Below are 18,086 nucleotides of genomic sequence, written 5' to 3'. Positions count from 1 at the left end.
GAGCAGTTCACCCCGAATAAATTTTGTGCATCCATTTGCGTTGAATATGCGCTAGACGGACGTTCTTGACCACTGCTTTGCATCTCGTGCAGGAGCACCACATTTTGTAGACGCCGTTAGGTCAAGATTTTCTGATTGACAGTTTTTATTGATTCATACAATTAACAAAGAAAAGCAAAACATATATTCACAGAATCAACATTTAACCCCCACTATTACCCCTCCCAATCCCCAACCTGACCCTGACCCTCAACAACCATCCCTGTGGTCACACGAGTATACACACAAACAAAAAAATAAATAAATAAAATATATCTATAAATCACACACAAGTACACAAACTATACTTCTCTCTCCACTGCCCCTCCCCGAGAGCCCTCCAAGAATGCCAAATAGCTGCCCCGTTTCCCAACAAACGAGTCCAAGATCCCCTGCCTTCTACATGACACTTCCTCGAAAGCCACCACCCTCCCCATCTCCGTACACCACTCTTGAAATGGGGGTGCTCCAGCCGACTTCCATCCCCTTAAAACAATCTGTCTGCCAATCATAACACTGGTTAGGACCCAGTTTTTTGTGTGTTTATCCCCTATTTTGATGACTGCCCCATCGCCTAAAATACAGGGTCTGGGGCTAAATGAAATATGAGTGACCAATACGTCACACATAAAACTCTGAACCTTCAACCAAAATTCTTGGATCTTAACACACTACCAAAAAACAAGGGTTGTGTCTCCATCTTCTGATTGGCATCGCCAGCAGGTGAGTGTGCCTTTAAGACCAAGCCAATACAATCTAGAGGGGGTCCAACAGAATTTATGTAAAATCTTGAATTGCATAAGGCACACCCTTGCATCTCTAGATGCAGTCTTGACATTTTTTAGAATCCTAGCCCACACTCACTCCACCAATACCAAGTTTAAATCTTTCTCCCATAATCTCTTGATAGAAGTTAAAGCTCCATTCCCCAGACTCTGAATTAGCAGGGAGTAATACACTGATGCCTCATGACCTTTTCCAAAAGCAGTAATCACCACTCCCAGAGTGTCTACCGCTTTAGGGGGGGTGTATGCTACACCCAAAAATAGTACAGAGCAGGTGGCGCAGCTGTAAATACCTATAGAAATGAGATCTGGGAATCCGAAAATGCTGAACCAAATTTTCAAAGGATCTCAACACTTCACTCTCATATAAGTCACCGAGTGTATTAACCTCCCTCACAATCCACTCTGACCAGCAGAAAGGGGATTTATTAATACATAATTTTGGGTTCAGCCAAATGCTCGAGGCAACATTTAAATAAATGTCTGAACTAAACACTCTGGACACTTTTGTCCATACCGAGTGCAAATTCGAGATAACGGGGTGTAACTTAACTACTCCACTTAGTTTAAAAGAAAGGCTTTGCAATGGTGAAATAGGAGCAAGAACTTCCTGTTCAATACAAAACCAGGGAGGGGCTCTCTCAGGTGGAAGCGACCAATGAGCCAAATGTCTGAGACCGAATGCATAATAATAAAACAAAATCTTGGGTAGGCCTAGCCCACCTTTGTCAATCGGCCTATGCAACTTACTGAAATGTAATCTGGGACGTTTACCATTCCAAATGAAGGACTTCGCTATGCTATCATATTGCTTGAAATAAGAGAGGGGGACATCTACAGGGAGAGACTGTAGAAGGTAGTTGAATTTTGGAATACAATTCATTTTAATAACATTAATTTTGCCAATCATATATAAATGTAATGAAGCCCACCTGCCCACATCGCTCAAAACTTTTTATTAAAGTGTCAAAATTAACTCTGACTAAATCACACAAATTTGCTGGGAATAAAATACTCAAATACTTACTGCCCTGTTTGGGCCACTGGAAGGCGCCCGGCCGTTAGGTCAAGTTTTAAAGAACGTCAACTTTTAAAAACTCGTCTCAAGCAATGTTGGGTGTAATATGATTACAAGTAATTGGTTTCTGTAATTTAATTACTTTTAGTCAAGTAGTGTAAATCATTACATTTTCAATTCTTGTAATCAGATTACAGTTAATTACTGTACATTAATAAGTAATACAGTTTACATTACTTGAGTTACACATTTTTAAAATTAATTATGTAGAATATATTTAAAACAAATTACATTCACATCTGTTTGGGTTTCTGTTATAGCAGAAGGGCATGGGCCCTTTAATAAATCATTATGCTGTTGTGCTTGTCGCAATGAACGAGGGAGAAATATAGACATTTTCTGTGAATAGTATTTTAGAAAGTGTGACTTTTTTCCAAAATAAGTAATCAGTAATCTTATTACATATATAATTTGTTATATATGTAATTACATAATAATTTAAATTATTATTAAAATTATTAATTATTAAAAATTTATTATTAATATTATTTTAGATAAGTAGTAATTTTTAGTGAATTACTTTTTAAAAGTAACTTATCCAACAGTGGTCTTGAAACAACAGTGTTCTGTTCTACTCGTTGTGCTATGTCTAGCTTTCTTTTTATTAATTTCTTTAGAGCAAGTACGTGTTTTGTTTGAACGGCCCCTTAACCTAAATATCGGTTAGGCTGACAATCAGTGTTGGGTAAATTACTCAACAACAGTAATCCACTAAAAATGACAAATTACTTCTCTAAATTGTAATCAGATCAATTTACCGACTGTTTTATGGGGAAAGTAATCACCTAATTTATTTTTAAGTTACTTTCTGAAACAATTTTTACAGAAATGTTTTTGTTTCTCCACTGAACGAATTCAAAATAATGTCTATATCTCCTTGTTCATTGTTGTTGTCACTTCAGCTGCCACAGAAACACCAACAAACATACACATGAACCTAATAAATGTTTAAATTTGATTCTAAATGAATATTATTATTTTACAAATATGTGTAATGTAACGCAAGTAATGTGCTTAAAAGTAATTCACTTTGAAAGTAACTGTAATCTGATTACAACAATTAAAATTGTAATGTTACACTACTATTTGCAACAGATTACAGTAATTAGATTACAGTAATTTATTACTTTGTAATCAGATTACACCCAACACTGCTGACAATTTAGACGATATTTGGCACTGTGAGATTATTGGAGGATAACCATGCTCACTTGTCCAATTAACCGGTCTGGACTTCAAACTGCACATGTTCGGTTTTCAAAAATTTAAACTTAAATTTTAAGTACTGCTGTGTGAAGTAAATGTTCTCTTAATATCGGCATTGGTCATTGAATAACCTATATTGGTCGATGTTTAAACAATGATCAGTCAGCATTTCCAGGTGGACGCTTCATATTGCTTTGGCTGAACTTCTATTTTTTTGTCTGAGTTGTGAAGTGGTATGTATGTGTTGAGAAGGTGCCATGCACGATTTATTTATTCACAACTTGTGATATTCCAGCCATGCATGCCGTACCTCTCTGAATTTTCTTGTAACTGCAAGAAAAACTTGAAGTGGGAAGACGGAATGTGGGACATGTCCTTTGATCTGTCAGAACAGGAAAAGGGAAACTCGATCTCTACCCATTAATGCATTCCACTGCCACACAAGCATGCATGGTCACACTCATACAGATGAAAAATGGAGACAATGGTCAGATTTGTCGATCGTCTTTTACCTGGTCTGAGCCTCAACGGCACTACGGGAACCATTTGGACTGGGACTGTAAGAGCAAATATGAGACATATCAGGATGAGATTTGCAAGCTGACCAAAAAAAAAAAAGGATTCTTCAGCAATATTCAAAAAATTCAGAGCTGACTTTAGTATTTTTTTGGCTAAATGGCGAATGTTTTTATTTTTATTTTTAATGATGTTGAGTTAAATTTACAGGAGAAAAAAAAAAAACTCACTTTAGGACAAGGTGCAGGTTAGCAGAGAGACGTGGATCTGTGAACTGAGTGGTTCGGTTGTTGTGGTCCACAAAGTAAACCCGTCCAGTGGCCGTGTTCCTAATCTCCCAGCCTGGAGGCAATGGACCCAACTCCTCACAATTCACGTTACTAAGATCCCTGTAGGGAGAGAGAAATGGAGAGAAATTTTCTTTACCGTTTAACTGTATTATTTAGATTTTTAGTAATTGATGTGCTCTTCCACAAAGAACAGCCATTTTCTTCTCTATTTTGAACTATGAAACATTGCAGCAATTTCGCAGAAGGTAGCAAAGTGCCAAATCATCTCGCGGAACATTATTTCACCCAAGGATTTCAGCAAGTGAATAAACCTACATAGAACAAGCTGATGTCTGCAATATAGTTCTACTTCTTTCGGTCGATAATCCTTCAACATCAAATATATTATTTACTCTTACTTATTTATACTTAATTGCTTTCAAAGCTCTTTACGTAATAATGTAATTCTGATAATAGGCCTAATATAATGTTTTTTTAAACCAATTATAGTCTAACAACCATGTTACGATATAGGGCAAAAAAAAAGTGTGACGAGAAATACAAAAATGGAAAGATCAAAGCAAGATAAATGAAGAGAGACAAAACAGGGAGAAAAGAGAGAGAGAGAGAGAGAGAGAGAGAGAGAAAAGCCAAAATTTGAGAAAGTAAAAAAAAAAAACTGAGACAAAACTAATTTTAGTGTTGATGCTCATCAAACTAATAGATACAGTTTTTTTTTAAAAGTCTTAGACAGCAGGGCATCCCACAAAATTGACAAAATGCCCCTCAAGACCATAAATACATATACATATGTCAAAAATAAATAAATATGGTCCAATTACTCAGATCAACATGGCTGCAATTTTGATTTTCAGTGAGTGCAGAAAAATTACTTCACAATCAAAATCGGATGCAATGCCTGCTAGTTAGACAGAGGTGTAGGTTTCCAATCACAACAATATAAAGATACTGTGGTTGCTAGTAGAATTTGCCACAGCAAGACTAACATCACAGTGTAGAAGTTAAACAGAGTTGTATTAAACATATGAAATATTTTAAAGTTAAAGTACCTGGGCACTCTGGGGTCATGCCATGTACTGACGCCCGTCTGCGTGTGGAGGAAGTAGACCTGTCCCTGCTGCGTGGTTCGTTGCTCTGTAGATAAACACCAGGGGGCGCCATCATTCATTACCAATACTTTGAAAAGATTAGGGGTAGCATACAATCATCCTTTGTGAGTATATTTTGTGTGTGTGTGTGTGCGTGCGCAGAGTACAGTGCCATGATATTTTCACATTTAGACTTTCACTCTTTCACTTTCAAACTGATTTGCAACACCACAAACCAGTCAACAGAAACAGACTTGTTATGGTAATGAGAACTGGAGGGTACACGATGTGTGTCTTGAAAATAATGTCACAATGCAAAAAAGAAAAGAAAAAATATATCTTCAAATAGGCTTCATTTTCTTTATGGGAAAAAAAAAATCATTTCAACAGAATAAACCGTCAAAGTCTTTAAATGAAATGCAAAACAATTAATTATCCATGCCGTTATAGCTGCTTATTATTCCCTGGCCCACACAGGTACTTGACCTGTATCTTTTGTCTACAGGACTCAGTTTCAGAAATGTGCTACTTCGACAGAGAAAAGCACAGACCTCCATTTAACCTGTGCCTATAATCTCTAGCCTCTGGATCTCTCTACGGACACACACACACAAACAAACAGAGGGATTTCCAGGTCACTCGTCTGACCCTGCAGCTGGTGCCGACGGCACGTCGGAGATATTTCAGACAAGTTTCTTTTTCTACAGAACTCAAGAGACATTTAAATTACTTCTGCTGCAGTGCAAATTTAATTTTTCCAGAGCACGACTGTGTGTGTGTATGTGTGTGTGAAACTCACATTGTCAGAGTGTATGTTGTAGAGTGTATTTTTAACCTTTGCAAGCTTGACCATTATTGTGGAAGGATTGATGTGTGTGTGTGTTTGAACGAACCATATCCTTCGGGTAGGTCGGGTGGTGTGTGTAGGTGAGTTCTGCTCATGTAATTTCTGTGTCTCTGAGAGCGAACCCTCCGCTCTTGCATGCGCGGGTCATCTGCAGGTACACCCGCCGCCCCGTTGGGCGTCATTATGGGCGTGTTCTCATCCACCAGGCAGCTGAGGGGCCGGCCGGGGCTCGAATACTCTGACGCAGGCCTGTGTGTGTGTGAAAGAGGTAGAGTTTATAAGACAGGAATATCTTGATGCTTATTTGCTTAATACTCATTCCTTTAATTTTTAGGAAAAAATAAAACTGACTACACTTAAAATTCAAAAGAACATGTGAATAATTTATGCAAAACTTATAACATGTTAAATCTTTCATAGAGGTGAATGAGGAACACTTTGGGAATCATCATTGTTTTTGAAAACATCTTCCAAGTTTTCTTGGATTGAGTTTTATCTGAGAGTACAAATGAAAATTAAGTCAAAATTAAGTGAAAAAGATTTTTTCATAGCGTTAATAAATACGCAACAGACATCAAGATTTCTTTCTGAAAAATGACTTCAATTTTAGTGTTTCTCACCAAAACCTAAGCCTTCTGAAGACTTGGAATATGACACACGAATTGCATGGCCTACTTTTATGATACTTTTGGGTTCTTTTTTTTTAAGCTTTAAGGCACTGTCCACAGCCATTATATTGACAGGCTGTGAGACTGTAAAACAAAGTAATGTTAGGTGTGCAAACCTAAGCACACAATAGCGCAGAGGACGACCGATAGTGGATTTTGCCGATACTGATAACTAATGTGGTAGAAAAGGCCGATAACCAATTAATCTGCCGATAGTTTTTTAAAATTGATTATAGAATGTTAAAAACTTTCTTAGCTTTTCCTTACTATGACGGGCACAGACACAGAGGCTACAAAATAATTAATAAAATCACAGATGCCATTTATTGTCCCAATAATGATCAGAAAATATGAAAATTTGGTGTATAAAGTGGGAGTTTTAACTATAAACAAGCTTAAAACACTGGGACTCATTTTTTGAAATGACAGAGACTTGGCTCCGTTACAATGCTGTATATTTAAGTATTCACCAAATTAAGCTTTTTTTAGTCTATATATTCACCAGATGAATGGTTTTGTGTGTATATACGGTTGAAGTCAGAAGTTTACATACACTTAGGTTGAAATCATTCAAACTAATTTTTTAACCACTTTACAGATTTCATATTAGCAAACTATAGTTTTGGCAAGTCGTTTAGAACATCTGCTTTGTGCATGACACGAGTATTTTTTCCAACAATTGTTTACAGACAGATTGTTTCACTTTTAATTGACTAAAATTCCAGTGGGTCAGAAGTTTACATACACTAAGTCAACTGTGCCTTTAAGCAGCTTGGGAAATTCCAGAAAATGACATCAAGATTTTAGGCAATTAGCCAATTAGCCTATTAAAAGCTAACTGGCTAATTGGAGTCAACTGGAGGTGTACCTGTGGATGTATTTTAAGGCCTACCTTCAAACTCAGTGCCTCTTTGCTTGACATCATGGGAAAATCAAAAGAAATCAGCCAAGACCTCAGAAAAAAATTGTGAATCTCCACAAGTCTGGTTCATCCTTGGGAGCAATTTCCAAATGCCTTAATGTAACACGTTCATCTGTTCAAACAATAGTACGCAAGTATAAACACCATGGGACCATGCAGCCATCATACCGCTCAGAAAGGAGACGCATTCTGTCTCCTAGAGATGAATGTAGTTTGGTGCAAAAAGTGCAAATTAATCCCAGAACAACAGCAAAGGACCCTGTGAAGATGCTGGAGGAAACAGGTAGACAAGTATCTATATCCACAGTAAAACGAGTCCTATATCGACATAACCTGAAAGGATGCTCAGCAAGGATGAAGCCAATGCTCCAAAACCGCCATAAAAAGTCAGACTACAGTTTGCAAGAGCACATGGGGACAAAGATCTTACATTTTGGAAAAATTTCCTCTGGTCTGATGAAACAAAAATTGAACTTTTTGGCCATAATGACCATTGTTATGTTTGGAGGAAAAAGGGTGAGGCTTGGAAGCCGAAGTACACCATCCCAACCGTGAAGCATGGGGGTGGCAGCATCATGTTGTGGGAGTGCTTTGCTGCAGGAGGGACTGGTGCACTTCACAAAATAGATGGCATCATGAGGAAGGAAAATGATGTGGATATATTGAAGCAACATCTCAAGACATCAGCCAGGAAGTTAAATCTCGGTCGCAAGTGGGTCTTCCAAATTGACAATGACCCCAAGCATACCTCCAGTTGTGGCAAAATGGCTTGAGGACAACAAAGTCAAGGTATTGGGAGTGGCCATCACAAAGTCCTGATCTCAATCCGATAGAAAATTTGTGGGCAGAACTGAAAAAGCGTGTGCGAGCAAAGAGGCCTACAAATCTGACTCAGTTACACCAGTTCTGTCTGGAGGAATGGGTCAAAATTCCAGCATCATATTGTGAGAAGCTTGTGGAAGGCTACCCAAAACATTTGACCCAAGTTAAACAATTTAAAGGCAATGCTACCAAATACTATCAAAGTGTATGTAAACTTCTGATCCACTGGGAATGTGATTAAAGAAATAAAAGCTGAAAAAAATTTCACATTCTTAAAATAAAGTAGTGATCCTAACTGACCTAAGACAGGGAATGTTTTCTATGATTAAATGTCAGGAATTGTGAAAAACTGAGTTTAAATGTATTTGGCTAAGGTGTATGTAAACTTCTGACTTCAACTGTATATATATATATAAAACCAGATAAGGTTTAATGAGGAATAAGATTTATTATTATTCACAATCATATGAAGCTGGAGACACGATGTATGTGCTGACGGGGGACATATTATATAATATCGAAAAATACTGTTGAATTTTTCTTTGCATGCCCTCGCTTCAATTTAAAACACTTGATTATCTAATCAAAACAACAAAACATGCGTTGAAGTGAGTATAAAAATTTGGATAAATATTATCAACGATGAAAGATTTAGATGCAGCAAATCCCCATGAGGTGTCAGTGATTGTTTTTATTTCACTAGAGGCTACTCTTATATTGCAGAATCAAGCAGTTTTAACAAAACAACTATCGGCACCGATTAATCAGTAAAACCGATATATCGGTCTACCTCTACAATAGCGAGACTTAGTGGTTAGAAACTAAGTAACGCTGGTAATCCAGTGGTTTTACATTTAATCACCCTCCACTGCGCTTGAGCAAAGCACTTAACACCTGGTAGCTCCACTGGGATAGCCTCTGTAGTAAAAACAGCCTGTAAGTTGCTTTGAATAAAGCATCTACTAAATGAATACTGTAACGCTGTCACAGCCATGCATTGGAGCACACTGAGCAGCAAACTAACTTTCAACATCACATAGAGTGACAAGTCATAGAGTGCACCCTCTCCAACAAGGTAGTGAAATTACTGCCCTGTTCCAGCTGTCCCAGTCGAATGTAAGTGCTGTTATTGTGATGTGGAAACATCTAAAAGCAACAACAGCTCAGCTGTGAAGCGGTCGACCACACAAGCTCAGAGAACGAGAACAGAGAGCTGAATCATTTAGTGAATAAACATAGTCTGCCCTCGGTTTCAACATTCCCTCGGTTCCACTCAGTTACTGTATCTGAAAGTAATGTCAGCACTAGAATGATATTTCAAGAGCTGCATGAAATAAGTTACATGCTAGTTAGAATGTGTACACTTGCGTTGTGAATTAGCGGTTTCCGTAAAAATAACAATGCAATTTGTCAAGGAATTCACAAATGAGTAGCTCCTAAAAATTTGCTAATACTTCAGTATATTCCTTATATGCTATTAGGAGTTCAGGTTTTCAGGACAGTTTTCTCAAGTTGTTTAATCTTATTAAACATTTTAATCTTTATGTGTTTAAACAATTAAACGTTTATATTTTTTATAATTGTTTGAATATTTGGTTAAGTTTGGTCTGTTAAAGTTAAATTGTATTATTTTCATGTACAAAAAAGAAATAAAAATGAATGAATGAATGATATGATATGATTAAATTTAAAAGAATATTTTCATCAAAAGACAAAAATTATGACTAAAATAAACTGCTCCTGAGTCATAGAAGAAATTGACCTGGTAAGAATATCTCTTTCAGATGATCCGTTCACAAGTGGACTGCTCTAAACACAGTGGCGAAAAAAAGTTTTGTGAGTCTATCACTCAAAAACAATTCGGAGGTTGCTGAAAACGCATGTGAACGCATCGCATTTATTTATAACTGCGCTCTGATGCATCCTGGACAACAACGTTTTGATGGTAACCCTTTACAATAAGGTTCCATTTGTTAACATTAGTTAATGCATTAGGTATCATGAACTAACAATTAACAATATATTTGTTACACAATTTATACATCTTTGTTGATGTTAGTTCATAAAAATACAATTGTTCATTGTTAGTTCATGATGCATTAACTAATGTTAACAAACACTACTTTTGATTTAAAAAATGAATTAGTAAATGTTGAAATCAACATTAACGAAGATTAATAAATGCTTTATAAGTACTGTTCATTGTTAGTTCATGTTAACTAATGTTGTTAACTAATGTTAACAAATGGAACCTTGTTGTTAAGTGTTACCGTTTTGATTTCTAAATGCAAACCATTTGTATTAAAATGACTAAACATGTAGAACCCCCCCCACCCACACACACAAATTAAAGGTGTACAAAGGTGCATGTATATCACACAAAAACAAAACTTCTCAGTTACCGATGTCATTGTAAAAAATGAGCTATTCATAGTAAGTCATGATTTATTGAAAGCAGAATATTGTACAATATCTCGAATAAAAGAGACTGATATAAAAAGAGTCATCATCACATATTTCAAAAATACTATTTGTACTATTACTATTTCAAACAAATGAAACCTGATCCCACCTTGTAGGTCTCTCCCATTGAGTGCTGCGTGTGATATGATTCAGATACTGGATCCGGCCAGATGCAGTTCTTCTCTCTTCCCAGCTGCAGGCGAAAAACAAGAGAGACATTCATACAGACGAACAAACAGACAGACATACACGCGCATATGCGTGCAGGGACAAACACAAGGGGCCTGATAAAAACTTTGATTGTTACTAATGAGAATCTACTAAAGTTCAAACATTGTTTTAAATGAATGTTTTGAATTAAAGAGTTATTTTACTTACCCGTCAGGCAAGTCATTGTCGAACAGACGACTGCAGTCTACGACTGGCCCTCCACTGCTTATTCTGTCCCTGGACTGAAGACTTACTGTTGACAGGAGAACAACAAACAGAAAAAAATGACACACAAAAACGAGCTATTAGATGGGTCCCATCAGTGTCCCAAGGTGTCTGCGCCACGATTTGACTGAAACTATGTAACAGCAATGTCAAGAATATTGCTGCAAGCAGCAATTAGCAGAACCCAGCAAGTATAGGAAGTATAGGATAAAAAAAACAAAATGGACAAAATGGACTGGTGCTCATGGTTGAGATTTTGACTCTTTTGATTGGGCTTGGATATGTTAAGTGGTTGACTTTCGTCTATGATGTTGCAGCTCAACATTGACACATGTAAATTAATTTTCCTTGCCAATTACTCCCAGAGAAATTGTTAGTTTTTGCATGTATGTGTACCAAGGTTAGGCAAAATTCAGAATTGGCTGTCTTTTTAATTAATGAGCTGGAATTAAAATTAAATTGGCCACGCCCCACAGGAAGTTGAATTGTAATTTGAATTGTAATAATAGGAAATGGAATTTAATGAATTGCAATTCAAAGAAATTCAACAGTCATTTATTTATAAGCCTATTTCCTCCCGAAAATGCCAAGAGTACATTTCAGCAAAATCTAGACAAAGTGTGGCCACTTTGAAGATGCTAAAATATAACATAGTTTTGATTTATTTTGGAATTTTTTGAGTCACAACATAATTCCCATATTTCCATTTCTATTATTCCATAGTTGTGATGACTTTACTATTAGTCTAAAATGTGAGAAAAAAAAAAAAAGAAAAAAAACTACGAATGAGTAAGTGACCCTAACTTTTGAACGGTAGGGTATATATATATATATATTGTTTTTTTTTTTTACTTATTAGACATAATATTTCTCTAATATTATATTAATATGATCTAATAATTCTCTTATACATAACTAATTAAATTGAACACAGCATTCAAAACAGATTTTAATTTTGCCATACAGCACCAGAAATGATCCACTAAATAGATAAACATTTGAATCTATTACTTGTGTAATATATTGTGTAAATTAAAGCTTTTAGGAAAATCAAGTTATCTTTCACCATGGTCAAGAAAATAAAAATGTATTGCATAAAGTGAAATAAGTTCATACAAAGTTCTGTGTCTGTGGAATTTCAAACATTATTTATTATATTTTATTATGTTTATTGTATTATTAATTTCAAGTAAATGAACTGAACTTTAAAATTGTAACTTAAAATAAAAAACATTACTTAAAATCTGCCATCATTGTAACAATTACCTATTTAGATCAAGTTACTAAGATTTCTTAAAACTTAAGAGGCCTACAACACCTTTTTTTGTGTCCAAGAGTGTCAAAAATGGCAAAGATTTCTCTCTTTTGAAACCTTCCAAGAATAATAAAGTTCAAAGTATATTTCAGTTTTCTGTGTGATGCAAATTTGAATGGCACGTGGACAAACAGAGTATACACTAGCCTTATTTTCATCATGGAACATGCATGTGATGCAAAAGTAACATTATATGACTGATATTAAAACATGGTACTGCTGTTTAACATTAGAGAAATGTTAGAGGGTTGTTTGATACACGACCACGGGAGAGCATTCATGTTCTAATGAACGGCTGCTTGTAAAATCAGTTGTGTGACCATGGGACATGTAACCAAGGGCGCAAATACATCCGCAGCACCCTACACAACTCTGTATTAATGAAGGGACAATGCGGCTTTTCAAGACCTCTGGTGTATGAAAAGGAAATCGCTGTGGACTATCAAAGCTCTACGGAGAAATCATACAAGAATGAGTGTGTTTTTCCTCCTTTGCTTCTAACTGAGGGATGATTTTAAGGCATTGAAGGTAAATGTGTGAGTGTTTAACCATAACTAATGAAAAGCTTTGAAGTTCTCCAGTGCTGATGCACAGGATAAAACGAAAGATGTGGCAAATAGAGGAAATGTAGGGGCTGAACGAGACAGCTCTCCAGATTCCTGACAGACTCAAAGCTCCTGACTCACCTACTATCTGTCCCCTCACTGTGTCACTGTCATTTGGTCCCAACTTGTTGAGGTCCAAACGCTGATCTGTGAATGAACGAGAGAAACCGAGAAAGAAACAAATATGGAAAGGAAAGAGAAAAAAAAAAAAGAGATAATTTGTCATTAGTTCACATGAGAAACCAAAGAGTGTTGGGAAGCTACTTTGAAACTGTATTTCCCAAGCTGGTTCAGTTGATGTACATGCAAGTTCTAGAGAAAACAAACAACTGAAAAGGCAATTGGCTCTTTTAACTGAAAGGCGGGGCTTCCATTCCTCCAGCTGCCATATTTTAATGACTCTGGTTAATCTATAGTCGAGCTAAGTACAGTTGAAGTCAGAAGTTTACATACATCTTAGCAAAATATATGTAAACTCAGTTTTTCACAATTCCTGTCATTTAATCATACAAAACATTCCCTGCCTTAGGTCAGTTAGGATCACTACTTTATTTTAAGAATGTGAAATGTCAGAATAATAGTAGAGAGAATGATTTATTTCAGCTTTTATTTCTTTCATCACATTCCCAGTGGGTCAGAAGTTTACATACACTTTGTTAGTATTTGGGAGCATCGCCTTTAAATTGTTTAACTTGGGTCAAACATTTTGGGTAGCCTTCCACAAGCTTCTCACAATAAGTTGCTGGAATTTTGGGCCATTCCTCCAGACAGAACTGGTGTAACTGAGTCAGGTTTGTTGGCCTCCTTACTCGCACACGCTTTTTCAGTTCTGCCCACAAATTTTCTAGCAGACTGAGGTCAGGACTTTGTGATGGCCACTACAATACATTGACTTTGTTGTCCTTAAGCCATTTTGTCACAACTTTGGAGGTATACTTGAGGTCATAGACCATTTGGAAGACCCATTTGCGACTGAGCTTTAACTTCATGGCTGATGTCTTGAGATGTTGCTTCAATATATCCACATCATTTTCCTTCCTCATGATGCCATCTAGTTTGTGAAGTGCACAAGTCCCTCCTGCAGCAAAGCACTCCCACAACATGATGCTGCCACCCCCATGCTTCACGGTTGGGATGGTGTTCTTCAGCTTGCAAGCCTCACCCTTTTTCCTCCAAACATAATGATGGTCATTATTGCCAAAAAGTTCAATATTTGTTTCATCAGACCAGAGATAATTTCTCCAAAAAGTAAGGTCTTTATCCCCATGTGCACTTGCAAACTGTAGTCTGGCTTTATGGCAGTTTTGGAGCAGTGGTTTCTTCCTTGCTTAGCAACCTTTCAGGTTATGTTGATATAGGACTCGTTTTACTGTGGATATAGATACTTGTCTACCTGTTTCCTCCAGCATCTTCACAAGGTCCTTTGCTGTTGTTCTGGGATTGATTTGCACTTTTTGCACCAAACTACATTCATCTCTAGGAGACAGAATGCATCCTGAGCAGTATGATGGCTGCGTGGTCCCATGGTGTATATACTTGCATACTATTGCTTGTACAGATGAACGTGGTACCTTCAGGCGCTTGGAAATTGCTCCCAAGGATGAACCAGACTTGTGGAGGTCCACAATTTTTTTCTGAGGTCTTACCTGATTTCTTTTGATTGTCCCATGATGTCAAGCAAAGAGGCACTGAGTTTGAAGGTAGGCCTTAAAATACATCCACAGGTACACCTCCAATTGACTCCAATTAGCCTATCATTAGCTAATTGGTTAGCTGCCTAAAGGCTTGACATCATTTTCTAGAATTTTCCAAGCTGCTTAAAGGCACAGTTACCTTAGTGTTTGTAAACTTCTGACCCACTGAAATTGTGATATAGTCAATTAAATGTGAAACAATCTGTCTGTAAACATTTGTTGGAAAAATTACTCGTGTCATGCACAAAGTAGATGTCCTAATTGACTTGCCTAAACTATAGTTTGCTAATATGAAATCTGTGAAGTGGTTAAAAATGAGCTTTAATGACTTCAACCTAAGTGTATGCAAACTTCTGACTTCAACTGTATTTAGCTACACTAAAAGATACTAACAAAAAGTAGCTAACTGTAATGAAGTTATTTAAAGGGCCAATATCTTTAATAAACAGTTCATGTCCAAACAAACCAATTGACTAAAATGAATCCGACACTCCTGGCAGGATGCTCAATAAATGGCACAAGATGTGAAATAACAGACAAAAACAGCCTTTAACAAGTTAAAGGAAAAACTACACAGTTTTTAAAACAGTTGAGCTACTAAAAAAATTAAGTTGTGGCGTCACTACTTTTTAGTAAGTTGAATCCAAAGACCCTGTGTAATGTCTGCATCACAACCTCTGACTTCCTCATTTGAGGCTTAAAAACAGCCTAACCACTCTACATTTCATGTCTGAGGTCACACACACTGCAGCACTCTGTGAGTGTGTGTGTGTGCACAGATGCAGCATTATTCCTCTCAGACTGTAGATGTGCTGATAGGAATGAGACGCTTCTAGAATCACGCTGAGTCTCTGTCATTGCCGGAAAGAGAGAGACAGGAATAACAAGTAGCCTGCAGACATTAGAGAGGCCACTATCTGTTCTCACTCTCTCTCTTGCACGCACACACACACGCACACGCACACGCGCGCGCGCACACACGCACACACACACACACACACACACACACACACACACACACACACACACACAGATCAGGATGCACAGCTAGACTAAACAGGGCTGGGGGTACATTCACCAAACCAAACACACTCAACACACATTTAAACTTCTTTAACGTTGTCAAATACCTGCAAACAATGATGATGACACTCCAAAAATTCAAAATAAAAACATTTGGGTTAAATTTGGGTTAAAATATTAACTTTTAACTTACAACTAATCTACAATGAAATTTTGCCCAAAACTGAAAACTATTTTAATGTTAAGGCTGACAACCAATATGATGGACAGTATTATAATCTTTAATATTAAAAAATAATAATAATAATTATAATAATTGCATCTTGAAAAACTATCCCACTTTATATTTATCATATATTTTGTATATACGAATATAGTCGTCAGATTTATTGGCATTTAAAAAAACAAACAAAAAACAAAACAAAAACACTAATTTAGGCTGATATTAAAAAAGCCACCAATAAATTGTGTATTTTTAGTAAATTTATTGTAACTGCAAAAAAATCTGTAATACTGGCCAATACCTATATGGTCACTGACATATCATAAATGTTTTGTAAATTTATTGTAATTTTAAGAAAATCTGTAAATTTTGGCTGAAATAGAATATATATTAATAGATAAACTGAGCAATTGTTTTACTGATTAAATGTATCGTTACTTTAAAAAAAATCTGTTTTATTGGCCTATACAGACATAGGCCTAATCATGATACTTTTAATAATTTACAGCCATAAAAAAAATCAATATCAATATAGCTACCCATACACATTGTGCATTTTTTGTACATTTACCATAATTGGAAAAATTCTGTAATACTGGCCAATACCTGTATGGTCACCGATACATTGTACATTTTTTGTAAATATGTTATAATTTTAAGAAAATCTGTAATATTTGGCTGAAATAGGATATATTCATATATAAACTGAGCAATCTTTTTACTAAGCGAGTAAATGTATTGTTACTTAAAAAAATATCGGTATTATTTGCCGATACAGACACAGGCCTAATCACGATATTTTAATAATTTATCGCCATAAAATAATAATAACAAATTAGACAGAAATCAATATAGCCACCAATACACTGTGCATTTTTTGTAAATGTGTTATAATTTTAAGAAAATCTGTAATATTTGGCTGAAATAGGATATATTCAAATATAAACAACTGCTTTACTGAGCCAGTAAATGTAACGTAAATTAAAAAAGAAAATCTGTATTATTGGCCAATACAGATTTAGGCCTAATCATGACACATTGTACACTTTTCATAATTTTTTGCCATTTAAATAAAAAATGTACTAATATTAGCTGATACCAATACAGCATTTTTCAAAAAATTTTTTGAAAATGGTAACACTTCAAAATAAAGTTGTATTTGTTGACATTAGTAAATGCATTAGATATCATGAACTGACTATGTATTTATTAATCTTGGCTAATTGTTGGTTCATAATGCATTAATGTTAACGTAAATTAAAACTTTTACTTGAAATTACTCATGTGTTGAAATGAACATGAACAAAGTTTAATAAATGCTGTAAAATTATTGTTCATCGTTAGTTCATGTTATGTAGTTAACTAATATTAACACATACAACCTTACTGTAAAGTGTTACCCTTGTAATAAAAAATAAAAAAACACTAATACGGGAGAAAACACAGCGAGAGGAACAGACAGAGGAAATGATGGAAGAGAGACAGAGGGGTGCAACAGGAAATGGTGAAGTGAATCACTTCCAGCTGTAGGAGCGGCTGAGAGTTTCCTGTGCTTCTCCAGGACAGTGGTCACGCTGGAGGCTTTCTAGGGAAAGTCTGTGATTAAAATAGTGATGAACGATATATCGATAACCAGGAAAATAAACGTTTTTGATTTTAATGCCTGTCTGACATGAAAGCCAGGCTAGTGTTGCAAGCCATGTCACTCTGTGAAAATTATTTAAACATCTCTGCATCTTCTTACATTGTTTTGGGCTGTTTTTAATCGGGATCATCTACTGTAAATAATGACATGCCATTTCCCATTTTCTGGTTATGTTTCATGAAGCAATAAATGAAAACGCAACAAAAACATGCATGTATGTTACTTGGGGGCAATCATTTTCACATATTACTTTGTGTAAACAAAATATGGAAAATAACATATTGTTACTTACAGCAAAGGATTGTGATTAAAACAAACACAAATCTTGAAATAGTCGTCACAGAGCGACATGAGATAGATAAAAACACTAGTATGTGAGTGAAACTAATGTGCTTGATGTATTTAAGAGTTTAGACTTTGTA

At 36.0% G+C, this 18,086-nt stretch overlaps 1 protein-coding gene across 2 annotated transcripts in view; it reads right to left on the bottom strand.

Annotated features, from left to right (window-relative positions):
* The window catches only part of smurf2 (SMAD specific E3 ubiquitin protein ligase 2), a 100,522-nt gene that overhangs the window by 18,666 nt on the left and 63,770 nt on the right, over positions 1 to 18,086 (bottom strand). The window contains exons 5-12 of one of the 2 annotated variants that reach the window (XM_051717727.1): positions 13,161 to 13,226; positions 11,103 to 11,187; positions 10,834 to 10,917; positions 5,896 to 6,098; positions 4,964 to 5,048; positions 3,855 to 4,013; positions 3,621 to 3,665; positions 3,419 to 3,490 (exon numbers count right to left, since the gene is read on the bottom strand). In XM_051717727.1, coding sequence (XP_051573687.1) covers positions 3,419 to 3,490; positions 3,621 to 3,665; positions 3,855 to 4,013; positions 4,964 to 5,048; positions 5,896 to 6,098; positions 10,834 to 10,917; positions 11,103 to 11,187; positions 13,161 to 13,226 — 799 coding nt within the window. The remainder of the gene's footprint in view (positions 1 to 3,418; positions 3,491 to 3,620; positions 3,666 to 3,854; positions 4,014 to 4,963; positions 5,049 to 5,895; positions 6,099 to 10,833; positions 10,918 to 11,102; positions 11,188 to 13,160; positions 13,227 to 18,086) is intronic. The other variant, XM_051717728.1, reaches the window with a different exon arrangement.

This window comes from Myxocyprinus asiaticus, chromosome 14 (genome assembly GCF_019703515.2).
Source record: "Myxocyprinus asiaticus isolate MX2 ecotype Aquarium Trade chromosome 14, UBuf_Myxa_2, whole genome shotgun sequence".
Taxonomy (NCBI): domain Eukaryota; kingdom Metazoa; phylum Chordata; class Actinopteri; order Cypriniformes; family Catostomidae; genus Myxocyprinus; species Myxocyprinus asiaticus.
The sequence above is the reverse complement of the archived record's forward strand: the minus strand, read 5'-3'. Positions and strand labels throughout refer to the sequence as shown.